General features: G+C 37.4%; 1 protein-coding gene across 3 annotated transcripts in view; it reads right to left on the bottom strand.

Annotated features, from left to right (window-relative positions):
- Positions 1 to 2,223: 2,223 nt before the first annotated feature.
- Positions 2,224 to 23,750, bottom strand: part of rabgap1 (RAB GTPase activating protein 1) — a 182,049-nt gene continuing 160,522 nt past the window's right edge. For all 3 annotated transcript variants that reach the window (XM_072566093.1, XM_072566095.1, XM_072566094.1), the window contains 7 exons: positions 23,589 to 23,681; positions 20,994 to 21,104; positions 14,801 to 14,905; positions 14,198 to 14,281; positions 12,549 to 12,620; positions 6,043 to 6,240; positions 2,224 to 3,811 (listed from right to left, as the gene is read on the bottom strand). In XM_072566093.1, coding sequence (XP_072422194.1) covers positions 3,689 to 3,811; positions 6,043 to 6,240; positions 12,549 to 12,620; positions 14,198 to 14,281; positions 14,801 to 14,905; positions 20,994 to 21,104; positions 23,589 to 23,681 — 786 coding nt within the window. In that variant the 3' untranslated portion in view covers positions 2,224 to 3,688. The remainder of the gene's footprint in view (positions 3,812 to 6,042; positions 6,241 to 12,548; positions 12,621 to 14,197; positions 14,282 to 14,800; positions 14,906 to 20,993; positions 21,105 to 23,588; positions 23,682 to 23,750) is intronic.

The raw sequence follows: 23,750 nt of genomic DNA, 5'->3' as shown, positions 1-23,750 counted from the left end.
ACAGTCCATTCCTGATGCATTACTTGAGTAGAAACAAAAAAAAGCAACAGTTCCAACAGTTGGATTATGTAAAAGTAGACTAACACACCGTTTGGTATTTGGCTTTTGTTTTAATCTTTAACTTGCAATGTTCTACTTATGAGCAATCAAGAATTGACAACTCTCTCTCGAGTTGAGGTCTTAATCACAAATCTTATGTTTATTCTCTATTCAAAAATTAAGGTGCATGTTAATCAGATATGCATAACCAAAGCATTATCATTTGTTAGCAAATCATCATGTTTTAATTCTTGGGATTTTTGCCAGTTGTATACAGTTCCCAACCTTTTTCAAAATAATTTAATCAACTGCACAAACTAGTATAAGCCAACAATGAATACACATTTCATTCAAATGTTGACCAACACAGAACTGACAACAAAATTAAAATTTATCTCCATTTGTTTTCCAATAAAGCGAATATCTCTGAATTTCTACAAAACTCAAACAGGGATCATTCAGAAATGATGAAGTTTATACACCAAGAATACTGAAGCTTCATATAATTTGCAATCTGTATCTAGAAGGCTGCACTGTGCCTAACTGAAAGATACTCTTCCTCCCACCATCCATGGCCTCAAACATTCCTTTCAGGTGACACAAAATGTACTTGTAGGTCAATTTATTATTGCATTCACTGTTCATGGTGTGGTCCCCTCTAAAACAATGAATGTTCTTTGGGAATACTTTAGCTCAGTCTGCAGCTGTGACCCTGAGCTTCTGGATTGTTTACTATTGAAATTTGCTATCTTCCTTTGCAGTTTCCCTTGCATTCTACAATATTCAGATGAAGTTTAATGTAAAATTGAGGAACAGCACATCAACTTTTCACTTAAGCACTTTGCAGCCTTCCAGATTCAACACTGACTTCAACAATTTCAGATATGTAACCACCAAACACATCTATTCAGAAAATTGTTGGTCATGATTTTGTTATCAATTTCCACCAAATCAAGACAATTTTGGTTTAATTGCTCTGTTACAACCCTCTTCTACCATACACCATTATCCCTCATCATTGCTTTCAAACCTTCCACATACTGTATGTTTTTCATCACCACTTGCCTATTCTCTGCTTTTGGAGCTTAAAACCCATTCAATACCCATTTTCTTTTACAATGCTGAAGAAAGATAATCAATCTGAAACAACTTTCTTGCTACAGCAATCCTGCCAGAGTTAATTATCTACAGCAGTGTTTGTATTATTTCAGATTTCAAACATCCAAGCAGTAGCTGCTTTTGTGGAAGTACTTTTCTGTTCATGTACTATGTTAAGGGTCTCAAAATACAGAAAATTGGCAGGAAACTCTTCTGTTCTGAAATACTGGTTAACAGGTTAGTTGCAGTCAACAATACAAACATTAGCTCACCTTACGTGACTTCACCCAAAATCAATAGAAGGGCATTATTTGCTCAACTTGATGTGGCCACCTAATGGTGCGGTTGAGCAACTATAAGTCGGATATTTCCTGTCAGATTTCTGCATATGAATTGAGTTGCACCACTCCTGTGTTATGTCTACTGGAATCCCACTGTGTCAATCAATTATAGCTCCACTACTCCAATGCCAATGACCAGATAACATTAATTTCCTGCACTCATCACAGATCTGAATTAGTATAAATTCATATGCAAAATGTGTAATAATCATCATTTTTATATTTCTTCTTGAGAGACCCACACTACGTCTATTTTCAAATGTTAATTCCCATAAATAAAAAGTGAAAGTCTATGCTTATGATTTTTCTCATCCTCAAATTGTTCACATTGATTCCCATTTAAGTAACAGCCGGTCATACATTCCAATATACGCAATGATTTTCAGGTAATACAGTTATAAGTTCCCATGGATAAGATGGAACCGATATAAGTGTGATCTAGAATATTCTTGTTCAATGTTCTTTACACCCATCCTGCAATGGCAAACAAACACTGACTTCCATTCAGCAGGGCAGAAAACTTGAAGTTTTGATCAATTACAGCTCTTCTTTGGGAATGAACATTACTGAAAGATAACAGTCATATGTTTTTAAAGATTAGAAATTGATGCTACAGTTTGTTCATTGTGGAGACTCCAATGTGCAATACAGGTGTAGACCTTTACAAAACTCTGCATAGAACAAAAATCAAGCTAAACAAAGCAACTTCTTCATGGCATGATAAAGACTCTTATAAATTGAAGGATTATTTAAAAACTGTGCAATTTAATGAGAGTTGAGTACATTGTGATACATGGGTTACTCACATAAAAGCCACAATTTAGCAGGCCAGCGTTGCAGTCTGTTGGCGTAGTAACCAAATACAGGGGTAGAACACAGGCTTATGTCATGATTTTTGACATGATAAGTATCCCCCAATCTCTGATAATTGTCTGGCCAAGGTAGAACCCAGTAACATTAGTAAGCTGTTTTAACAATTAGGGTGACATTATCGCCCATACTGTAGTCTATAGGAGAAACATTCCACTTCTAGTTCTAAAATATTCTAAGAAACCTCTTACTCCAGTCCCTAAGCAGGGTCTTTGTCTGAAAAACTACTATTCCAGAAAGAACCACATGGTCTTTAAAAAAAGAACTCGATAACTCACGCCAAACAGACCTGCCCGTTGGACCAAATCTGTTGCATAGCAACCTTTTTGAGAATCAACAAGACCTCGGAGCTAGGCAACATATTAGTATTCCATTTACATCTGGTGAACATTGCAACATTAAATCTTAGTAGTAACAAAAAGACAAAAGAGAAATCAAACTCAGTAGTTTATACCAGTATATATTTCAATCCATAAAGTATACACAGTTCACCCTAATTTCCTTAGTCTAACACAATGTCTACACGTAATGTTGAGGAAGTTACAATACGTTTGGCATCAAACAAATAGAACAGTGGTATGACATTCAGACAAAGCACTAACATAGACACATCAGCTCTTGTGCTAAAATATTACACCAGGCAGCATTAGGAAACCAAAAATAAAGCAGAATTAAAAAATAAACAAACTTTCACGTTTATGTACAAATCAGTGCCCCTCAGACACTCTCAAAAGATGTGTCTAACAGCATAACATAAACCATTATAAATAGATAATATAAGGTGCAAAGGTCTCCATTCTACAGACTCCCCACTAGAAACCCAGATTATGTTAAAAACTACATTGAATTCAGCTTGTCCGTGGAGCGGTGTTCCTTTGCTTATTTACCAACTTTTTGATTCCAAAACAGACAAATTGATATCAAAAAGAGTATACAGAAGATGCAAAATCAGAAATTATTTCAAGTTAACGGTTAGATTTTTCTTTTGTTTCAAGTGGAAAGAGCTTGTTATCCTGGTACCTAAATTTGACCTCGAGTTGTGCAAGTCTCAAATGAGACAGTAGAATGGAGTGTCCGCTTGTCTCAAGAGAACAGAATAGAGCCAAAACTACTGTAGCACAGGTCTGGCGAGTGTTAAATATCAGCAGTATAAAGACCACTCTAAAAAGGTAAAAGCTGTTGCTTATAGATTTTCTTTTTTTTTGGGAGCTGTTAACCATGTTAATCCACAGATTGTATATGCAAGAACACATTCTGGTCCCCTAGTATATATCAGAAGTGAGCACATTTTGACCAGGATTGGTATTTGTTTTTTTGCCTCATTGACCCAGATGACTTTCTTATGAAGTCTCTTTTCCCTGTACACCAGTGGCTGTTTTAATGGAGCTTATTGTTCGGTTGAACCAGGTTTTCTTTGCTGCTTGAACTTCATTTAATGCTAGACCCAAATGATGCTCCAGATCCTGAAAAAAAAATCCAGACAAATTAATTGCCCTTGAAGGTTAATTTTGAATTTTGTTACAAAAGTAGTTCAGAATTTTACAGTTTGGATCTATTGGAAACTTCAATAAGCAGCAATAACCTACACTGAGATAACATCTTTAAAAAAAAATTCTTTTGTGAAATACAGGTGTAACTGGTTAGACCAGCATGTTGCCTATCTCCAAAGACAGGTTTCTTGAATTGAAGTCCCAAGTGGTCCACATACACCTACTGTGTTTTGGAATTCCAGGTTTTTGACCCAGTAACAGTGAAGGCACAGGGATATAGTTTCAAGTCAGAATGGTGAGAAACTTGCAGGATATCTTGCAGGTGGCGCAGCAACTAAATGCAACTGCTCTGATCATTCTAAATGGTAGAGGTCACGGGTTTGAAAGTACCATCGAAGTATTGATGCTGCATTGCATTGTGTTGATGGTATACTCCGTTGCCATTGTGCATTGGTGAAGGGAGTGGACATTGAAGGTGATGGACAGTGGGCCAGTCACTGGGCTGCTTTAACCTGGACAGTATCAAGTCCATGTTTCCCCAGCCAGACTCTCTCCCCTAACCACCCACACTCAATAGCATCTACAAGATACACTGCAGAAATTCACCAAAAATCCTTAGACACCACCTTCAAAACAGACAATCATCTAGAAGGACAAGGGTAGCAGATACCTGGCAACACCACCACATGCAGGTTTCCTCCAACCCACTCACTGGGAAATATATCTCTGTTGCCGGGTCAAACCCTGGGATTCTCTCCCCAAGGTCATCATGGGTCTACCTGCAGCATATGCACTACACTGGTTCAAGGAGGCAGCTCACCACCACCTTCTCAAGGGACATGTAATAAATGCTGGCCTGCCAGCAACGCCCACATTTCAAGAGTGAATTTAAACAAAATCTGAAATTAGCTGTTCCAAGGTCATTGTTCAAATTGCCCTATCTTAACTGCGCCCTTCCTCACTGGGTTTACTGTGTAGTATAAAGTTCTAGTAAACCCAATTTATAATTTTGCTTCCTCCCGCCTCGTACACAATGTCCATTAATATCTAAGTCATTAAAATCTTTCACTACTGCATTATTTGTACATTTCTCTGAAATGTATTTACATGTGATCTGCTACTGACTGTTTGTATCTTATAATACACACCTAATTTTATTTTCCTCCTTTTGTATTAATGCCTTTTGTCCATATGGTCTTACTTGAGGATCTTTCCAAGGAACACATCCTTCCTCACTGCGATAACTGATTTCCTCGTCATTATTTGAACGTTTGCACGTTCTCCCTGTGTCTGCGTGGGTTTCCTCCGGGTGCTCCGGTTTCCTCCCACAGTCCAAAGATGTGCAGGTCAGGTGAATTGGCCATGCTAAATTGCCTGTAGTGTTAGGTAAGGGGTAAATGTAGATGTAGGGGTATGGGTGGGTTACGCTTCGGCGGGGCGGTGTGGACTTGTTGGGCCGAAGGGCCTGTTTCCACATTGTAAGTAATCTAATCTAAATCTAAATCTATTGTGACACTCAACTCCTCTATTCTGTTATCTCACCTGAATATCTTGTCACCTTGTCACCTGGCATGTTGAGCCATCAATCTTGCCCATCTTCCAACCAAATCATGGTTTTAACACTGTTATCACACTCCCATGTGCCTATCTGTGCCCATAGCTTGTTTATCTTATTCCTTGCATTAAAAATTATTTTTCATTTAGCCTTGCTGAACTCATTTATTTCAGATCTAGCCTATGGTTCCTCTGTCAGACTCATTTACTCATGTTTTAACTTGTAATTCCCTCTCAGCTTTTCTCCCCTCTGAGCTACTTGTCAGCCTTTGAACTCTATGCCCTATTTATAAAACCCAGCACATTATATGCTTAATTAACTACGCTTTCCATCTGTCCTGCCACCTTCAACAATTTACACATATATACATGTAGGTCCCAAGGCCGCTGCATCCATTTTAGAATTGTATTCATTTCATATTGGCTCTGCATTCTTCCTACTAATATTAATCACTTCATTCTTCCTGCATTAAATTACATCCGCCACTTCTCTGCCCATTCCACCAACCTTTCAAAGTTTTGTTTAATCTGCAAATTTTGAAATTGTCCTCCTTTTACCAAGATGCAGATTATTAATCCCATTATTAAATGAATGCGCAGCCACCCACTTACATCTTATCCTTCCTCTTTTGATCTTTGATGAAACACACCTGGATTTTGCACTCTGCCTCCACCAGCTGTAGTTTGGTCTGAGCCAGCTCCAGCTCCATTTCCCTCAGTTGGTTCTTCAATAAGGCTTTCTCTTTATCTTGATATTCATCTGAGGTATTCTTAGAAGTACTGAGAATTTTAAGTGCACCCTCCTTGTTGAACAACTCTCTGCAGCGATCGCAGCCTTCAACCTTTTGCTGAATCAAAAAAAAATATAATTACTACCTCTGTAATAAAATCACTTCTGTTCGTATAAAATACAATTATTGACTGAGGCTTTGAGAGAGAATTATTTTTACCATACTCTAAGTTAATAGTTCTATTTTCTATCTTGTTGTGATTTAAAATAATGCTGTACTGAGTATGTTGTGTTATAACCCCAGCTGAAGATAATATTAGACAGTCAGATTCCAGAACAAAATCCGTGTGATTGACCACATTTTCTTTTCTGGTGGTCAGTCACTGAACATATTCAACAAGAGGCTGAACAACAACACTGAACAGAGGCTGGCAATAAAATTTAACAGAACACTAGCTGTATTACACAATACGAGAAATATTTCAAATGTTTTGTTTCAAATTAAGGATTCAACCCCACAATTCTCAGTAACACCCTTACAGATATTCAAAGCCCAGTGAGGGGGTCACCCTCTCTCCATTTCAAAGTCTTCTATTCACTAACTGGTTTCTGAAGCTGCCTTATCAACTTCTAATCATTTTCAGAGTAAACCAAGGTGTTTTCCATACCCTCATACACCATCAGATTTCTCCAAATCCTTGCTCAACTCTGACTATTTCTTTTAAAAAAAAAGAGATTGCTAAACTAATAGCACCTTTTTGCACTGATGGAAATTACACACAATGATCTTCTGGATATTTCTTTCCTGTCACTGGACTTCTGTTGCTCAGCGACAGCTGTTTAAAAATCTGTCCTACTTTGAATATACTAAACTGTTCACCTCAAGCTTTACTCAAATGATGTAAGCCCTCATTAAATCCTCATGTATCACAAATCCCAGCATTACTCTCAGAATTTAAAATGAAACTTAACACACACAAAGGAATCAAAATTACACAATACAGGATCCAAGTTTCTATGATAACATGAGTCTTCACAACAGTTTCAACCATACAACATTGCAGAGCTGTTTTTTTTTAAGATTAGATTAGATCAGATTACTTTAGATTACTTACAGTGTGGAAACAGGCCCTTCGGCCCAACAAGTCCACACCGCCCCGCCGAAGCGCAACCCACCCATACCCCTACATCTACCCCTTACCTAACACTGCGGGCAATTTAACATGGCCAATTCACCTGACCTGCACATCTTTAGACTGTGGGAGGAAACCGGACCACCCGGAGGAAACCCACGGGGAGAACCACACAGTCAGTCGCCTGAGGCGGGAATTGAACCCGGGTCTCTGGCGCTGTGAGGCAGCAGTGCTAACCACTGTGCCACCGTGCCGCCCATGGGTAATGCAGCTGTTAATGCTGCATTACCCATTAAAATTAATGCAATGCACAGGAATATAAACAATCTAGACAATAGAAATTTCCTTAGTTGAATACAAACTCACAAATGCTAAGAATCTCACACATCATTTAATATTGCCAGAAGTAAAACAATACTTTATACTATAAAGTGATCTGTTCTTTTAATTTAGTAAAACGCGATTCTATTGGAAGTTTACTTCCTGCAATGGTTTCCCTTTACAAGATACCTGCATTTTGAGCAACATTGTGACAAGAGAGAGACAGGAAAACTCAAGCCAATTACAGTAAACAGCAGGCTCACTATACAGCTGGTGTTTTTCCATGTTTATTCACACACTGAGTGAAAGAATCATTAATCCCAAAATGCAACATTTGTAGTTTCAGGCTGTAGGGATGACTTGATGAACTTACATTCGAAGAAAGAACTCTTCTTTCGCTCTAAATTTCCATCAAAGCTCAAAGGCATTTGCTCCTCCCTAGAACATGGCTTCATTGGCGCCAATCACTCAGTCAAATCTCAACTAACTGGCAATACACAAGTGAAGTTTGACTTTGCATATCAGCAGCGATTGGATTAGGAAGACAAGTCACTCCTGAACGTCACCTCATCTCCACTAATAACTCAGCCAAACAAGTTTCCAGTTCTCTCTCATTTTTCTCAATCTAATTCTGGGTCTGAAAGAAATAACTGCCTTTTGGCTTTTGTACAATTAACTATGCTCTGGACAGACTAACTGGCCCAATTCGGAGTCGCCACTGAAGGTTTATGCCCACACTTTCCACTGTAAAATAACTTGCAAGCTTCTTTTGTGATGGCTCATTTACGAAGCTATGTGGTCATAGAACATAACAGATCAGTACAGACCCTTCAGCCCTAGATGTTGCGCTGACCTGTGGAACCAATCTGAAGCCCATCTATCTGACGCTACCCCACTTTCATCCATATGTTTATTCAATGATCATTTAGATGCCCTTAAAGTTGCAAGTCTACTACTGTTGCAAGCAGTGGGTTCCACACCCCTACTACACTGAGTAAAGAAACCACCTCTGACATCAGTCCTATATCTGTCACCCCTCAATTTAAAACAATGTGCCCTCGTGCTAGCCATCACCATCTGAGGAAAAAGGCTCTCACTGTCCATCTTATCTAACCCTCGATTATCTTATATGTCTCAATTAAGTCACCTCTCAACCTTCTTCTCTCTAACGAAAACAACCTCAAGTCTCTCAGACGACCTTCCCTCCATACCAGGCAATATCGTAGTAAATCACCTCGGAACCTTTTCCAAAGTTTCCACATCCTTCTTATAATGCAGTGACCAGAACTGTATGCAATACTCCAAGTGCATTTGCACCAGAGTTTTGTACAGCTGCAGCATGACCAAATGGCTCCAAAACTCAATCCTTCGACCAATAAAACCTAACACATCGTATGCCTTCTTAACAACCCTATCAATATGGGTGGCAACTTTCAGGGATCTATGTACATGAACACTTGATCGCTCTGCTCATATATACTACCAAGAATCTTACCATTAGCCCAGTACTCTTTATTTGTGTTGCTCCTTCCAAAGTGAATTATCTCTCTTTTGTTCCACGTTAAATTCCATTTGCCACGTCTCAGTCCAGCTCTGCAGTTTACTGATGTCCCTCTGTAATCTGTAACATCCTTCCACACTGTCCACAACTTCACTGGCCTTATGTCATCTGCAAACTTACTAACGCATCCTTCTACGCCCTCATCTAGAGGTCATTTATAAAAATGACAAACAACAGTGGACCCAAAATAGATCCTTGCAGTACACCACTAGTATATGAACTCCAGGATGAACATTTCCCATCAACCACTACCCTGTCTTCTTTGAGCTAGCCAATTTCTGATCCAAATCGCTAAATCATCCTCAATCCCATGCTTCCATATTACGCGCAATAGCCTACCATGAGGAACCTTTCCAAATGCCTTACTGAAATCCATATACACATCAACCACTTTACCCTCATCCACCTGTTTGGTCACCATCTCAAAGAACTCAAAGGTTTGAGAGGCATGACCTACCCTTCTATCCCAAATCAACTTATTCTTTCTACATGATTATAAATCCTATCTCTTATAACCTTTTCCAACACTTCACTCACAACTCAAGTAAGGCTCACTGGTCTGTAATTATCAGGATTGTCCCTACTCCCCTTGTTGAACAAGGAGACAACACTTGCTACCTCCAGTCTTCTGGCACTACTTCTGTAAACAATGATGACAAAGATCAAAGCCAAAGGCTCTGCAATCTCTTCCCTGGCTTCCCAGAGAATGCTCGGATAAAGCCCATCTGGCCCAGGGAACTCATCTTTTTTCACACTTTCCAGAACTGCTAACACCTTGTCCTTGTGAACCTCAATCCTGTATAGTCCAGTAGCCTGTATCTCCGTATTCTCCTTGATAACGTTATTTCTTTCCCCCAGTGTGAATACTGATGAAAAATATTAATTTAGCGCTTCTCCTATCTCTTCTGACTCCATGCACAATTTCCCACTGCTATCTTTGATTAGCCCTAATCTTTCTCCAGTCATTCTTTTATTCCTGGTATACCTGTAGAAAGCTTTAGGGTTTTCCTTGATCCTATCTGCAAACAACTTCTCATGTCCCCTCCTGGCTCTTCTTAGTTCTCTCTTTAGGTCTTTCCTGGCTAACCTGTAACTCTCAAGCGCCCCAACCGAGCCTTCATGTCTCATTCTCTTGACAAGACATTCAACTTCTTTAGTAAACCAGAGCTCCCTCACTGGACCACTTCCTCCCTGCCTGACAGGTAAATACTTATCAAGGACATGCAGTAGCTGTTCCTTGAATAAGCTCTACATTTCAATTGTGTCCATCCCCTGCAGTTTCCTTCCCCATCCTATGCATCCTAAATCTTGCCTAATCACATCATAATTGCCTTTGTCCCAGTTATAACTCTGGCCCTGTGGTACTTACTATCCCTTTCCATCGCTAAAGTAAACAACTGGATTGTGGTCACTATCACCAAAGTTCAAATTTATTGGCAGAAATGGCCTGAAGGGCTTATGCCTGAAATGTTGATTCTCCTGCTCCTTGGATGCTGCCTGACCTGCTGTGCTTTTCCAGCACCACATTTTTCAGCTCTGATCTCCAATATCTGCAGTCCTCATTTTCTCCTACTATCACCAAAGTGCTCATTTACCTCCAAATCTAACACCTAGCTAGGTTCATTACCCAGAACCAAATCCAAGGTGGCTTCGCCACTTGTTGGCCTGTCTTCATACTGCGTCAGGAAACCTTCCTGCACACACTGGACAAAAACTGACCCATCTAAAGTACTCAAACTATAGTATTTCCAGTCAAGATTTGGAAAGTTAAAGGTTACTCTTGCTCCTATTGAGAATTATCTTTGCAATCCTTTCCTCTACATCTCTGGAACTATTTTGGGGATTTTCTATCAGCCTCCAAAGGGTGACCTCTCCTTTCCTTTTGCTAACCTTAGCCCATACTACCTCAGTAGACGAGTCCTCAAATGTCCTTTCTGCCACTGTAATATTGTCCTTGACTAACAATGCCACATCTTCCCCTCTTCTATCATCTTAGTTCTTACTGAAACATCTAAATCCCAGAACCTGCAATAACCATTCTTGTCCCTACTCTATTCACTTCTCCGAAATGGCCACAACATTCATGACTTCGGAAATCTTTTCATTATAACTCATCTTCCTCTTTGGTGTGATATTTAGAATTTGAATGAATTTATAAATTTCTAAAATTTCTGAAATTTAAGTGTTTTTGGTCCTGAAAACAACAGGGGTCAATGGCCCAGCCTATAATATTGCAGATGCATCACACAAAATAAAATCAAAAGGAACAATCTTACATAATGGGGACTAAATGGCTTCAGGCAGCATTAGTGCATCAGACTCCAGGAACATTATACAATCTTTAAAACATGCCTACTTTACTCAAAATGTAGGCTTAAATGAAATATTAAAGCATAGAACTATAAATACCTTAATGTCACTGTTCAAACAAGAAAGGGCATTTTCATATAAAATGTAATTTTTCTATACATTTTCAAGACCATTTATAGTTTTTAGAAAGTGGTTTCCTTTTGCAGAAGAGTTAACATGGGGGAAACAGAATAGATAATTAACTTAATCTAATTACTTCATGTGGTTTAAGTGGTAATTTGACTGCAAATGTAGGGCATCATTGAGTAAGATTGACAAAACAAATGTGAAAAGATGCAAGTTTCCAACTACATTCTGGAAATAAATAGTCCTCCACAAGAAGGCTGATAAAGTAGAGCTACACTTAGCAAGCATAACAAGAATCAATAAATAGAACTAAGAAAATGTTTGGAGATTTAGTCTCTTTCATTTTAGGCATGTGAACTTGTATCTAAGAGTTGTTTCACAACACTTATTCTGCTTGATATCACCAATTCTATAGATAATAGATGCACAATTGAACAACAGTAACTAAATTTGTTACACTTTTCAATTTTGAATATTAACATGATCAGATCGTTCCATAATTTGCTAGAATTTTACAAGTATCTACACTAATTTAAATTGGCTTTATTGACAACACTGTATTCATTCATTTTTATCTTAAAATCTTGGGTCCAAATTTTTCTCTTCTCTTCCTCATTTTCAAGTTCTTCATCGCTCCCACCACAGGCACAGGCCATCAACTTTTCTGTGTGCCCAGGCATAAAGAAGTCTTAAAGTCTTCTGTTGTGGAGTACCGGAAAGTACTTGGCTACCACAGTGTACCTTGTGCTAATGGCACAGTTTGAATTAGTTTGCTGAGTAATTATGGTTTCAGACCTATATAATCACCATTTATGACTCAGACAGTGCTACAACCTACTTCTTTTAAATCTAAATCAAAATTGCAAGTTGGTTTTTTTATATTTCCTTATCACAAAACAAAACTAATCATGGATATCTGATCATTTATTCATCAGAAGTTAACTTATACCTTTGCAGTGCTGAAAAAAGACTCACCCGAATTTGTTCCAACTCAGTTTTATTTCCCGACTGCTGCCTTTCCAACCTCTCACTCAGTTGGGAGCAGATCTGAAAAAGGATATTAAAGACTCAGTAAAACAAACATAATATAACTTGGTCATCAAGATGTACAATGTACTGCATGCAAGATTAAAAATCAATAGTCTCACAAACTACAGCAGATACTAGTTAATAAAAATACATTCTGAAGATGTCATTCAATTTACAGATATATATACACTTGATAAACTCAAATGTTTAGCGTTGATGCTGACAGAACAGAGAGAAAGAGAGCACACAAGAGCTAAAGATAGACAGAAAATACTACAGCTTCATGCAGCTTTTCATACGCTTTAATTTTAAACTATGTCAATGTTTGAAATGATCTATGCAAAGTAAAAGCAGAAACAATTCTGCATTCCTGTAGAATCAAAATATTACATTTTACATACAAAACTACAATAGGGATTTAATCTTATCAAAAGCAAACAAATATCAACAGCCTGAATCTGTAAACATTTGGAGGAATCTACAAACATTTGGATCAAGAGAATGCCTGATAGCTACAGATTAGCTCCTAAATTGCACTGCTATGTCCCAATGCGTTAACACAAGAGTTTTCATGAAAATATTATGTAAGCTTAAAAAAGTACATTCAAATTAAGCAAAGGTTATCAAAATCTAGGGCTGACAACTGCTTCTATATTTATAAAAAATTCCTGGACATAAGAGCTGCTTTGGAGACTTATCAGTTGCGAAATCATCGGCTTAATTTAAGCAGTTTTCAGAAGGATTATGTGATATTATAAAGGGCAAGTTTTTCAAGATGAGGATGGCAGTGACAAGGCCACATATATTACACATCCTCATCTATCCTGGGGCGATGGTGCGGTGCTTTCTTCTTGAAAGCCTTCAACACTACTTAAGTGACTTTTGAAGCTATCAAAAGATAGCTAGGTAATGTGGGCAATCTTGTGTAGACCAAAGCAGGATTCATTCCCTCAAGGTCAGTCGGGAATAATTGGGTTTTTACAATTATCCTTTTACAGTTATTTGTGTAATTTGAGCACACAATGTACCAGACAGCAAATAGACCAATGATAGAATTTAAACAAAAAATCTAGTTTTGGACCACTACATTATCAAATCGATTGAATATGGCATGCTCCCACTGATGGAGGGTGGTCCGAAGATAGCACACAACTAAAATAGTAGAATTTATTCTCCCATTAACTAAATCACAGACAGAGGTTCCAAGGAAACATACAACACAGATTGTCCTCACTTCCCAGATGACGAGCAGGGATGAGAAAGGCAGGAGAATATAAAAGAAAATTAGAGAGAAAAACCAAAACTTGTTCTGATGAACATTATTCACCCAGAATATTAACCTCTCCTGATGCTGAAGGAACTACTGGATAACTGTGGTACATATGTTGTATTTCAGATTTTTGCTATTTAGACTTATATTTCAAAAAAACATTTTCATGGATGCTGCAAGTTTTCTTTCAGACAGTACTCTTCATTGGTCTGTAAATGAAGCCTCTGAACAAACAGAAATCAGTGGCATAATTTATTTCCATGATAAATATAAACCTGCCAGACTTCAAGGAATGACTGCAGTAAAATCCTTGCAACTTACAGACCTGTTTGTAATCCCCGATGATCGAACTGTTTTTCTTTATTTCTGATTCAGCCTTGTCGAGTTCTCTCCGGCACATCTCCTTAAGCTGTGAAAGACAGAACCAGGTACAGAACTAAAAACCGATACTTTGGTAGTATGCGCAAACTTAACTCTAGTTAGTATTGATATTTTTAACACTGCCCCCAATTTTCATTCTCAAAAGTTGCAAGTAGTTAGGTAGGGTACCAGTGACACACTGATCAGCTTTCCAAGTATCTTTACTGCTTGTCTAGTTAGTAAGTGTTTATCTTGGTCAACTGAAAGGACTTCAATACCAAGCATTTATGCTTTCATACCATCAACATGGGGTGTTTAGAGCTGTTCAAGGGGAACTATCGTGCACTATCTTCCTATTTCTGATCTGGAGATGCTAAAACCAAATTTAATTTCTTGCCATGTCTATCTTGGCTACAAACAGAAAAACAAAACAAGACCAGGATCTTGGAAATCCCATTCTATAAACTATTAACGATAAACTATTAAGAGCACCTCTCACCAAGAGTTTAAATAAAAACCATTTAACCCAATGAACAATATGACATGTAGACAAATATAATTTAATTACCTGAGTGGCTTCATTTTCTAATCTCTTCTTTTCATCTTCTGCATCAACTAACTTCTGTTTGGTCATGAGCAGCTCTTTATTTAATGCATCTGCTTTCTCCTCTGCCTGCCAAATAAGTAAACAAATCTACATTAATTTAGGTTTTAAGCTACTGTTGTGGTGTTCTCATAGATCCAATAAGAATACTGAATGACCTAGACAGAGTGGATGTTGGGAAGATGTTTCCATTGGCAGGAGAGAAGAGGACCCAAGGGCACAGCCTTAGAGTAAAGGGAAGACATTTCAGAACAGAGATAAGGAGAACGTTCTTTAGCCAGAGAGATGGTGGGGGTGGGGGGAAAGAGGGGGGAAGAATATGTGCAATTCATTGCCATAGAATGTTGTGGAGGCCAGGTCACTGAATACATTGAACACAGAGTTTGATAAATTCTTGATCGCCAAAGGGATCAAAGGTTATGGGCAGAAATTGGGAAAATGGGGTTGAAAAACCTATCAGCCATGATTGAATAGCAGAGCACAATGGTTTAATCTCTGCTCCCATGTCTTACATTTAATCCAGATATATTGTACTACATATTTGTCTCCATTAGTCAGGGTTTACCTTCATTCCCAACAGCTCTGAAAATAATTTCATTACTGTTCTATTAACTAAACTCTGCCATTATAAAGCAATAATTCTGGAAATTACAATATTAAATCTGGTTTGGTGTTGAACAAATCTGTTCCAAAACATACACATATGAACTATGAAGAATATTTCTGCAAAAGTGAGGAATAAGTTGAACTAAAAAACAAAGTGTACTGTATAAGTTTAGCTTAGTTGTTAGTAGAGTTCATTGTTCGTAGTAAGTGAAGGTACATTTATTTTAGTAGGTATATAATTTATTTGGTCAAATTATCGATTCAGCAATATCTATTCTTTATGTTCTTTACTCATACAATGGAACATAGCCATAAAATTTTAAACACTGCACACAAAGAAACCCTGCTTTACAAACCAAAGTGCAACTGAGGGCTTTTTGCTCAAATGTATATTAGGGTGGTTAACATAGGAACACTCGGTCATTCATACCTGCATAGCTGTTCCACCATTCAATTAGATCATAGTTAAGTTAAAGATGAATATCAACTCACACTGGTCCCATAATCATTATTACCAGTGCTCAAAAATAATCTATTAATCTTAGCATGGAGATTTTCTAATAATCGCTCTTAATGCCTTTCCAGGGAACAGGGTTTAAGACATAAATGACGTTTTGCCTAAAGAAGCGTTTGTTGATTCACCTATTACATTTTTTCCGTCTTGATCTGCATTCATGCACCAGAGGAATGAAGAGAAATTCTCTTACTTAAGATTAAATGGTTCAATTGTGTAGTATCTCAACAAGATCACTTTTCAATTTTTTAGACTGAAGAGAATAGAAATCTAGACTCTGCAGCCCTTCCCCATAGTTTAACACCACTACCTCAATGAACTTTATTATAAATATATATAACACAATACTAAAGACCAGGGATACACATAAAGCAAAGTTCACATTTAAATGATTGCCATGACCACAATCATATCTTACGCTATAAAAGTTTCTTTTCTGAAGGTTGCAATTCTCATTATGGTATTGTCTCAAGACTTTTCTTCCTACCCTCCTCCTGTGCCAAAAACATCTCCATGACTTAAGTTTTTCAATTTTTAAATCAAATGGCTAAACTAAATTAATACTGCCAAAATGAGGTGCCTGTCTTTTCAAGATAATTACTCTCCAGAATCCAATAACCAAAATATTTGACACGAAGATCTCATGACATGCTTTACGACCTACATAGGATGTAGTTTGCTTGAGCTGATACCTTATCGCTTCAATAAAAATTCAATGTAATTATGTGAAATTGCTGTGAGAACAAACAGAATCCATTTTAAAAAAAAATAGGAACAAGCATAGGTCATTTAGTCCCTTGAGCTTGTTTCATCAATTAAAAAGATCTTATCTGATTTCCAGCCCAATTCCACATGCTTTGCACATAACCTCTAATAACTGTGGTTAACACAATTTTAAACCTCAGTGATAAACTTAGCTGTTGAAGCAGCAATGTTGTGTTTCCGGAATTCTCGTTTCACATTTGAAAGTTTAAAACAAGCCCTATACTCAAGTCCATAACAAGACTACTTACCCCACTATTATCAAATCACCTCAAATTTCTACGCAAACAAGGAAATACTCCTTGGATTGTAATCTCTTCTTACAATATATCCTTTAGAGGGCTGGCAGCATTGTGGCAAATTTATACTGTGCACCACCCAGGGCCAATATACTTTTCCTAAGGGTAGTGCCAGTATTGCTCTCAGTATTCCAGCTGTGTTTTAACCAAGGACTTGTGATTAATACACAATTGCATTTTATGCCTCTAGATATAAAGCCAGGTAGTGCATTGGCATTTTTGCTTTTCTGTATCTGCTCATGTCACTTTAAGTCACCTGTATACCTGTAGCTTATTTCACAAGCAGCTTTAAAGTCCGACAAATCTAGGGGATCTCAACATCCAGATATTGTAATTTATGAAATTAAGTCAAAATTGAAAGCCATTTCAAGATCTGCAGCATTCTGAAAGTGCCCTCAGTTGTCCTCACATTTACTCTTATTCTATCCACATCTGTGACAATACTGTCCACCTTTATATCATTAGCAAATACATGTGTGGCTTTCTATCCCATCACCTAAATCACTAAGTACAGAACAATTGAGGCCACAATACAGACCTTTGAGACACCACTACCCACATTGTTTCAATAATTTCCTGCCCTTAATTCCTACTGTTTCATTCCATTCAGGCCATTTCCTAAGGAGGTAAATAATATGCCTTCAAATCCATGAAATTAAAATTTAGGTAACAGTCTCATGACTTTATAGGAGCACTTTTCCTTCTTTGATTACATGAGAAATACTAATGGAAGGTATTTTCTACTCTCAACATTTCCATATTAGTTATTTATTGACCGGGCATTCATGACCTTTCTACTTCAGAAGCAAGTATGACAATATTCAAGGATCTTTTAAAAAAGGAGGCACTGATTTTAATAAGCAAGACTTTGTGAAAGCTGATCTTTCTTATTCAACTACAGTTTCGCAAAACGAATGATGACATTTTATCCTGTAGATAAAACTGAATTGTTGTAATTTATTGAGTGTACTAATTATAAAGCATCTAAACTTTCAATGCCAGAATCAGAAACAAAGTGAACAAGAAGCATATCTTAAAACAAAAAAACTAACTGCGGCCCAAGAGCAGATTTTCTTTTTTGTTATTTAGGTGATGTTTCAACTCTGTCTAACACACATTGGGAATGGCTACAAAATAGTTACTGGATTAGTGGTGCTGGAAGAGCACAGCAGTTCAGGCAGCATCCAACGAGCAGCGAAATCGATGTTTCGGGCAAAAGCCCTTCATCAGGAATAAAGGCAGTGAGCCTGAAGCATGGAGAGATAAGCTAGAGGTCCCCACCCCCACCCTCCTCTAGCTTATCTCTCCATGCTTCAGGCTCACTGCCTTTATTCCTGATGAAGGGCTTTTGCCCGAAATGTCGATTTCGCTGCTCGTTGGATGCTGCCTGAACTGCTGTGCTCTTCCAGCACCACTAATCCAGTATTTGATTTTCAGCATCTGCAGTCATTGTTTTTACCTTACAAAATAGTTAGACACACCAAGTTAGCAATTCAGAATGATCTTCTAAATGAACCATAGTTGCTTTCAATTTTGTGTTAATTTCTCAAATTATAATATCTGAATGTTGAGGTCCTCTAGAATTGCAGGACTTTAAAGCTGTTTGCGAAATAAGCCTAAACCCACACCCTGGGACTCAGTAACCAGAGGATGCTAGGTTCATAGGTAATATTCTAAACAAAGATCCATTTGAAAAAGAAAACAAATCATGAGTAAAATACCATCACTGACAAGTATTTAGAATTTTGCAACGCAAGACTTTTCAACCCACTGTGGCTATGCTGGAACTATTTCAAGTTCCTTCTGATTTTTTAATGAAAGTTAACTTATCCTGATTAACATTCAAGTGATGTGGCAGATATTAAACTAACAGATTGAAATAACTGAAGGAAAGGGTTAACTTCACCTACAACAAGGGAGATAAATGCTAATTTGCTGCAGGGGATAAATGGATTTTTGTACATCTTAGTACTCAATCTACCAGTCAGTAGTCTGAGATTTCAAAATTAGATCAAAATATTAATTTAGCAAATCAATTATGACATAGTAACAATAATGTGAAATAAATGCAACTGTTTCACAAACAGACAGGTTTTCCTGTAGAATTATGAAACTAAATTGGAGACTAGCACTAAGACACTTCCACGTATGAATGTGAATGCTGAAGTAAAATTAAAACTGTTTGAATTATAACATTACTAACATAGTTTAACAAGATGATCCATGACAGGATTCTTGAACTAATGCAAGAGAAGGGATTTGACGCCTGTTGTATAATAACAAATACAGAAGGCAAAATATTTGAGTTCAAAATGGTAAGTTATTGCTGCCTTTTTGAAAAAAAAACAATAGTAATAAACTAAAAGTTGGCAAAGAAGAATATGGCCAGCTGTTGGAAAAGAACAGGCAAGTGCTTAAGGCAGGAGGCAAAACAATCTACCAGTGACCAGATTGGGTAATAGAGTGGATGGATTTCTTTTGTATTTTCTATACATATACAGTTGTAAGGTGAGATAGGATGACTCTTGATATTTTACAAGGGGAAGCTAGGTATATACAAAAGGGAGAAAGGATTAGAACGTTAAGGTGAAACGAAATAGAGTCAGATTAGGATTGTATGCAGAACAAACACTGGCATATGCTTGTTGGGTTAACTGACTTAAGTTTTATTACATTTCAGTTTAGAGAGCAAAAAACATCTTCAGAATGAAATTTTACATAACCTCAATGCCCTTACTGAAAAGTATTCAACTGTAACACATTTTTGTCATGTAAAAATATGCTGAAGTACTGCTTTATTTTCATTTTGGATCCTCTATGGAGTGAGGGGAGGACTAAGAAATTCATCAATTTAAATATCAATTAAGAACATCAATTTAAAATGTCTACTTTGCATCATAAGCTTGACTTATAACAGCCATATTAATACAAGATCCTGAGAAACCTATGGCAGCTCAAAGCCAATTTCTACATTGTGTGCAATAGCATGAATGTGTAGATGTAACTTCAAATCTGACCAGGACTTGGCAAATTCTCAATTAAATAATTTTTTTTCCAACAGTTCTTCAATCTAAAATATATCTGCAATAGAATACTTAGTTTTATTGCAGTTTGTTTTAAAAAAGTGAACATTTTGAATTGTACAAAACCAGTAAATGTCCAATTCTAAATGCTTTATGCGCAGCTTTGCTCGTTACAGCAACATCTGCTACTTCACAGCCAATTATCTCAGCTGACTTTTCAGTTAGCCAATGAAACAACTAACTCTTTCTTCCAAAAACTGCCATTTTAGAAGATGCAATCAGAACCTCAGTGTTAACAAGATGTAATACACTCAATACCTGGGCTTACAAGCTAGGATATACATTGCTTTAATTTTAAGTAGGCATAATTTAGCACAGGTAGGAAAGTTACATAAAATATTTATGTACATGCAGTCAGAAGCTTGACTGATTTTGAAGCTGAAATAAGAGTAGTTTTAAATGTGAACCACTGAGGTTGGCTAATGACTGCACTTCAGACACTTTAGTTACTTAGAGGTAACCTGTATGCAGGTGATAGCATCCTTTACACCCTACAGATTTACAGAGTTCTGGACTGGTCATGTCTGGCATCACCTGAAAAAAAACTGGAGTCTTAGCATATGGAAAAAGTACCTGATAAATGAATTTAATAACGTATCTTTCATACCTTGGCAAGTGCATGGAGATTAAATAATTAGTGTAAACTGACAAGATTGGATCTTAACTGATTGCATATTTTGCTACCTGCAGTACAGAATCAAATTTTCTTTTTCAGGATGAACTGCAATATCTAAGTTGAAACTCAGTTCACAGCACACAAGACATTAAAATTTAACTTCCTAACAATATATCGATATTCCAGTTACTGATGAGTTAAACAATGTTTTTTTTAGAAAGGAGAACAGTAACTTCAGTCTTTAGCTCAGTTAAAAGGCTACAGAGTTTACACTTACATTATCCAAATCTTTTCTGAGTGCGATCTTGCTAGTAACCAGTTCGTGTGCAAGGTCATCATTTTCCTGTTCCAATCTCATATTTGCTTCTTGTAGACGCCTGTTCTCACGCTGGAGGACAGCAGACAGTTCAATGATGTAAAAATAACAGACTAAAAATATACTTTTCTAACCTTGACTCTCTCTAAATAAACTGCACTCTTTAGTCTTCATAGATCATTGTTCAACTACAGATACACGACATCCTAACCTTAATATTTTAACAAGTCCAGTCCATAAATGCATTGAAACAAACTGCCTTTTCAGATTTGGCACAATCTCTGAATAGAGCTGAAGAACTATTTATTTCCATGCGAAAAGATTAAACATGCTGTTCTGCTCAAAATACATTTGAGCTTCAGCAGTTATTTATTTCATAGTATAGAAACACAAAACAGGTGCAGGACTAGACCATTCAGCCCTTTGAACCTACCCCACTACTCATTATGATCATGCTCATCATCCAACTCAATAGCCTGTTCCAGTTTTTTCTCCATATCCATTTTTTAGTCCCAAATGCTATGTCTGACAATGGCTCAGTGGTTAGCACTGCTGCCTCACAGAAATGAGAGTTCGATTTCAGTCTTGGGTGACTGCCTATGTGGAATTTGCACATTTTCCCCGTGTCCACAGGTGTTCTGGCTTCCTCTCTCAGTCTAAACATGTGCAGTTTAGGTGGGTTGGCTATGCTAAATTGTTCCACAGCATCCAGGAACATGCAAGATAAGTGGATTAGCAATAGTAAATACAAGGTTACTGAATAGGGTGGGATGTTCTTCAGAGGGTCAGTGTAGACTTGATGGGCCAAATGGCTTCTTTTGGCACCACAGGAATTCTATTGTGTGAACCCCTTTTTAAAATTTTGGCCTCAACTGCTTTCTATGGTAGCAAGTCCCATCGGCTCACCATTCTCCGGGTGAAGACATTTCTCATCTTGATTCTAAATAGTTTAGCCCATTTCCTTAGACTGCGACTACCCTGACATCGGGAATGTTCTTCCTGTATCTACCCAGTGTAGTCCTCTTAGAACTTGAGGTTTCTATGAGAGCCCTCCTCAATTTTCTGAGCTCCAGTGAACATAATCCTAACTGATTAACCTCTCCTTGTATTCAGCTTCATCAACCCAGGGATCAGTTTGGTATCAATAGGCAAGGAAATGAAATGCACAGGATACGCAAGTATTTCCTAAAATTGCAAGGGTTGGGATTAGCAGCCTCTGGAATACGAGTCGTGACATTTGACGCAAAGACATTTGCTGGATAAATAAAGTTTGATGTGAAACAAAGGAGAGAATAATTGCTTCTCTCAAGGCTGTTAGGTGATTAATATTCATGTTTGGCACTTCCTACAATTTGAACACCACAAGACTTCAAAGGAGTAATATCAAGGCAAGTGTGACGATACTCTGGCTTTAAGGTGGTGTATTTCGTCCTGTTTTTCTTTATGAAAGGTTAGAGACAGAGGTTATGAGTGGCCTGCTTCAAGCCAATAAAGTAAAACAGCTTGAGGCGCCTTGGGTTTTTTTTAAAACAAAAGTTGGAAGAACAGCAGCAGCCTGAATCAGTGAGGTCTCACAGAACCTGGATTTTAGTTTCAGTAGCTGTCGGGGTTGCAAAAGCTGCTACGTCTTTCTTCTTCTTTGCTCCAACAATTTGGGGTTCTCTTCCTGCTGCTAAAATTGCATTTGAGACAATCTATTTTACTGAATTTGCCTTTGCTGAGGGTGTGTTTATGGATTGTTACAATATTGCAACAGTTGCTGTTTAGTAAATAATCCATCATTCTGTTAAGTTTTCCTAAAGAGTTATTTCAATCCTTCTTTATTTTGTCTGAATTTAAACTATATAGTGTATGAATAAACTGTTTTTTTTGCTTCATGCCTAGTGGTTTGGGCAACTGAATTGTATCCGGAATGCAACACCTGGCACTTGCATTTAAAATAAGAAAAAGTTAAGGTCTAGGCCATCTCCTCAACCTGTATTGAGGGGGTTTGATCTGGTCGTAACACACAAAACATCTTTCTTGTTCTGAATTCAGAAATGCTTTAAATTACTGTAGAAGTAACATTGTCTCCGTTTGTTCCATCGAATATTTATAATCCCAGTGCTAAACTTAAAGCATTGCTAACTAGCCTTGAAGAAAATGACCAAGGCTAAAACTTATTAGAGCCATGCCCTAAGTAACAGAAAAAACAAAACTTGCAGCAAGTAGCTTAATTGATCCTACCACTGCTATATTGTCTAAAGAGGTTTTACTGCTGTTGGCCACTGTGGATCTTTCAAGTCTCTGGGGATTATAGCAGCGCTCAAAGAGAATATGTGATTTAAAAGTTCACCCAGTGACATTTGAAATAACCAACGTATATAAATGTAGCAACTTTTCCAGGTGAAGTGAAAACTGGAGCTGGAGAATCAGCTGGAGAACTCATTTGCTGCACTAATCTGACTAGTCAAAAGAAATATTAACTCAATACTTGAAAGCAATAATCGATTTAATGACAACTTATACATTCAAGCACAGATATTATGGTTTTAGATACCACTGATTGTTTCATACCTCAAATCTTTCAACAGGATCTTCCTGTTGAGCCTGTTGTTCCCGCATTACCAAGTACTCCTTTTCGTATTTCTTAAGCTTTTTCTGACTGATCTGTGCATTTGAACAGTAAGGAAAATCTTGTGACTAAACAATCAGTAAATTCATTTTTAAAAGTTTATA

The sequence above is a fragment of the Chiloscyllium punctatum genome, chromosome 49 (assembly GCF_047496795.1).
Source record: "Chiloscyllium punctatum isolate Juve2018m chromosome 49, sChiPun1.3, whole genome shotgun sequence".
NCBI lineage: Eukaryota > Metazoa > Chordata > Chondrichthyes > Orectolobiformes > Hemiscylliidae > Chiloscyllium > Chiloscyllium punctatum.
This window is presented reverse-complemented; position numbering and strand designations above follow the sequence as displayed.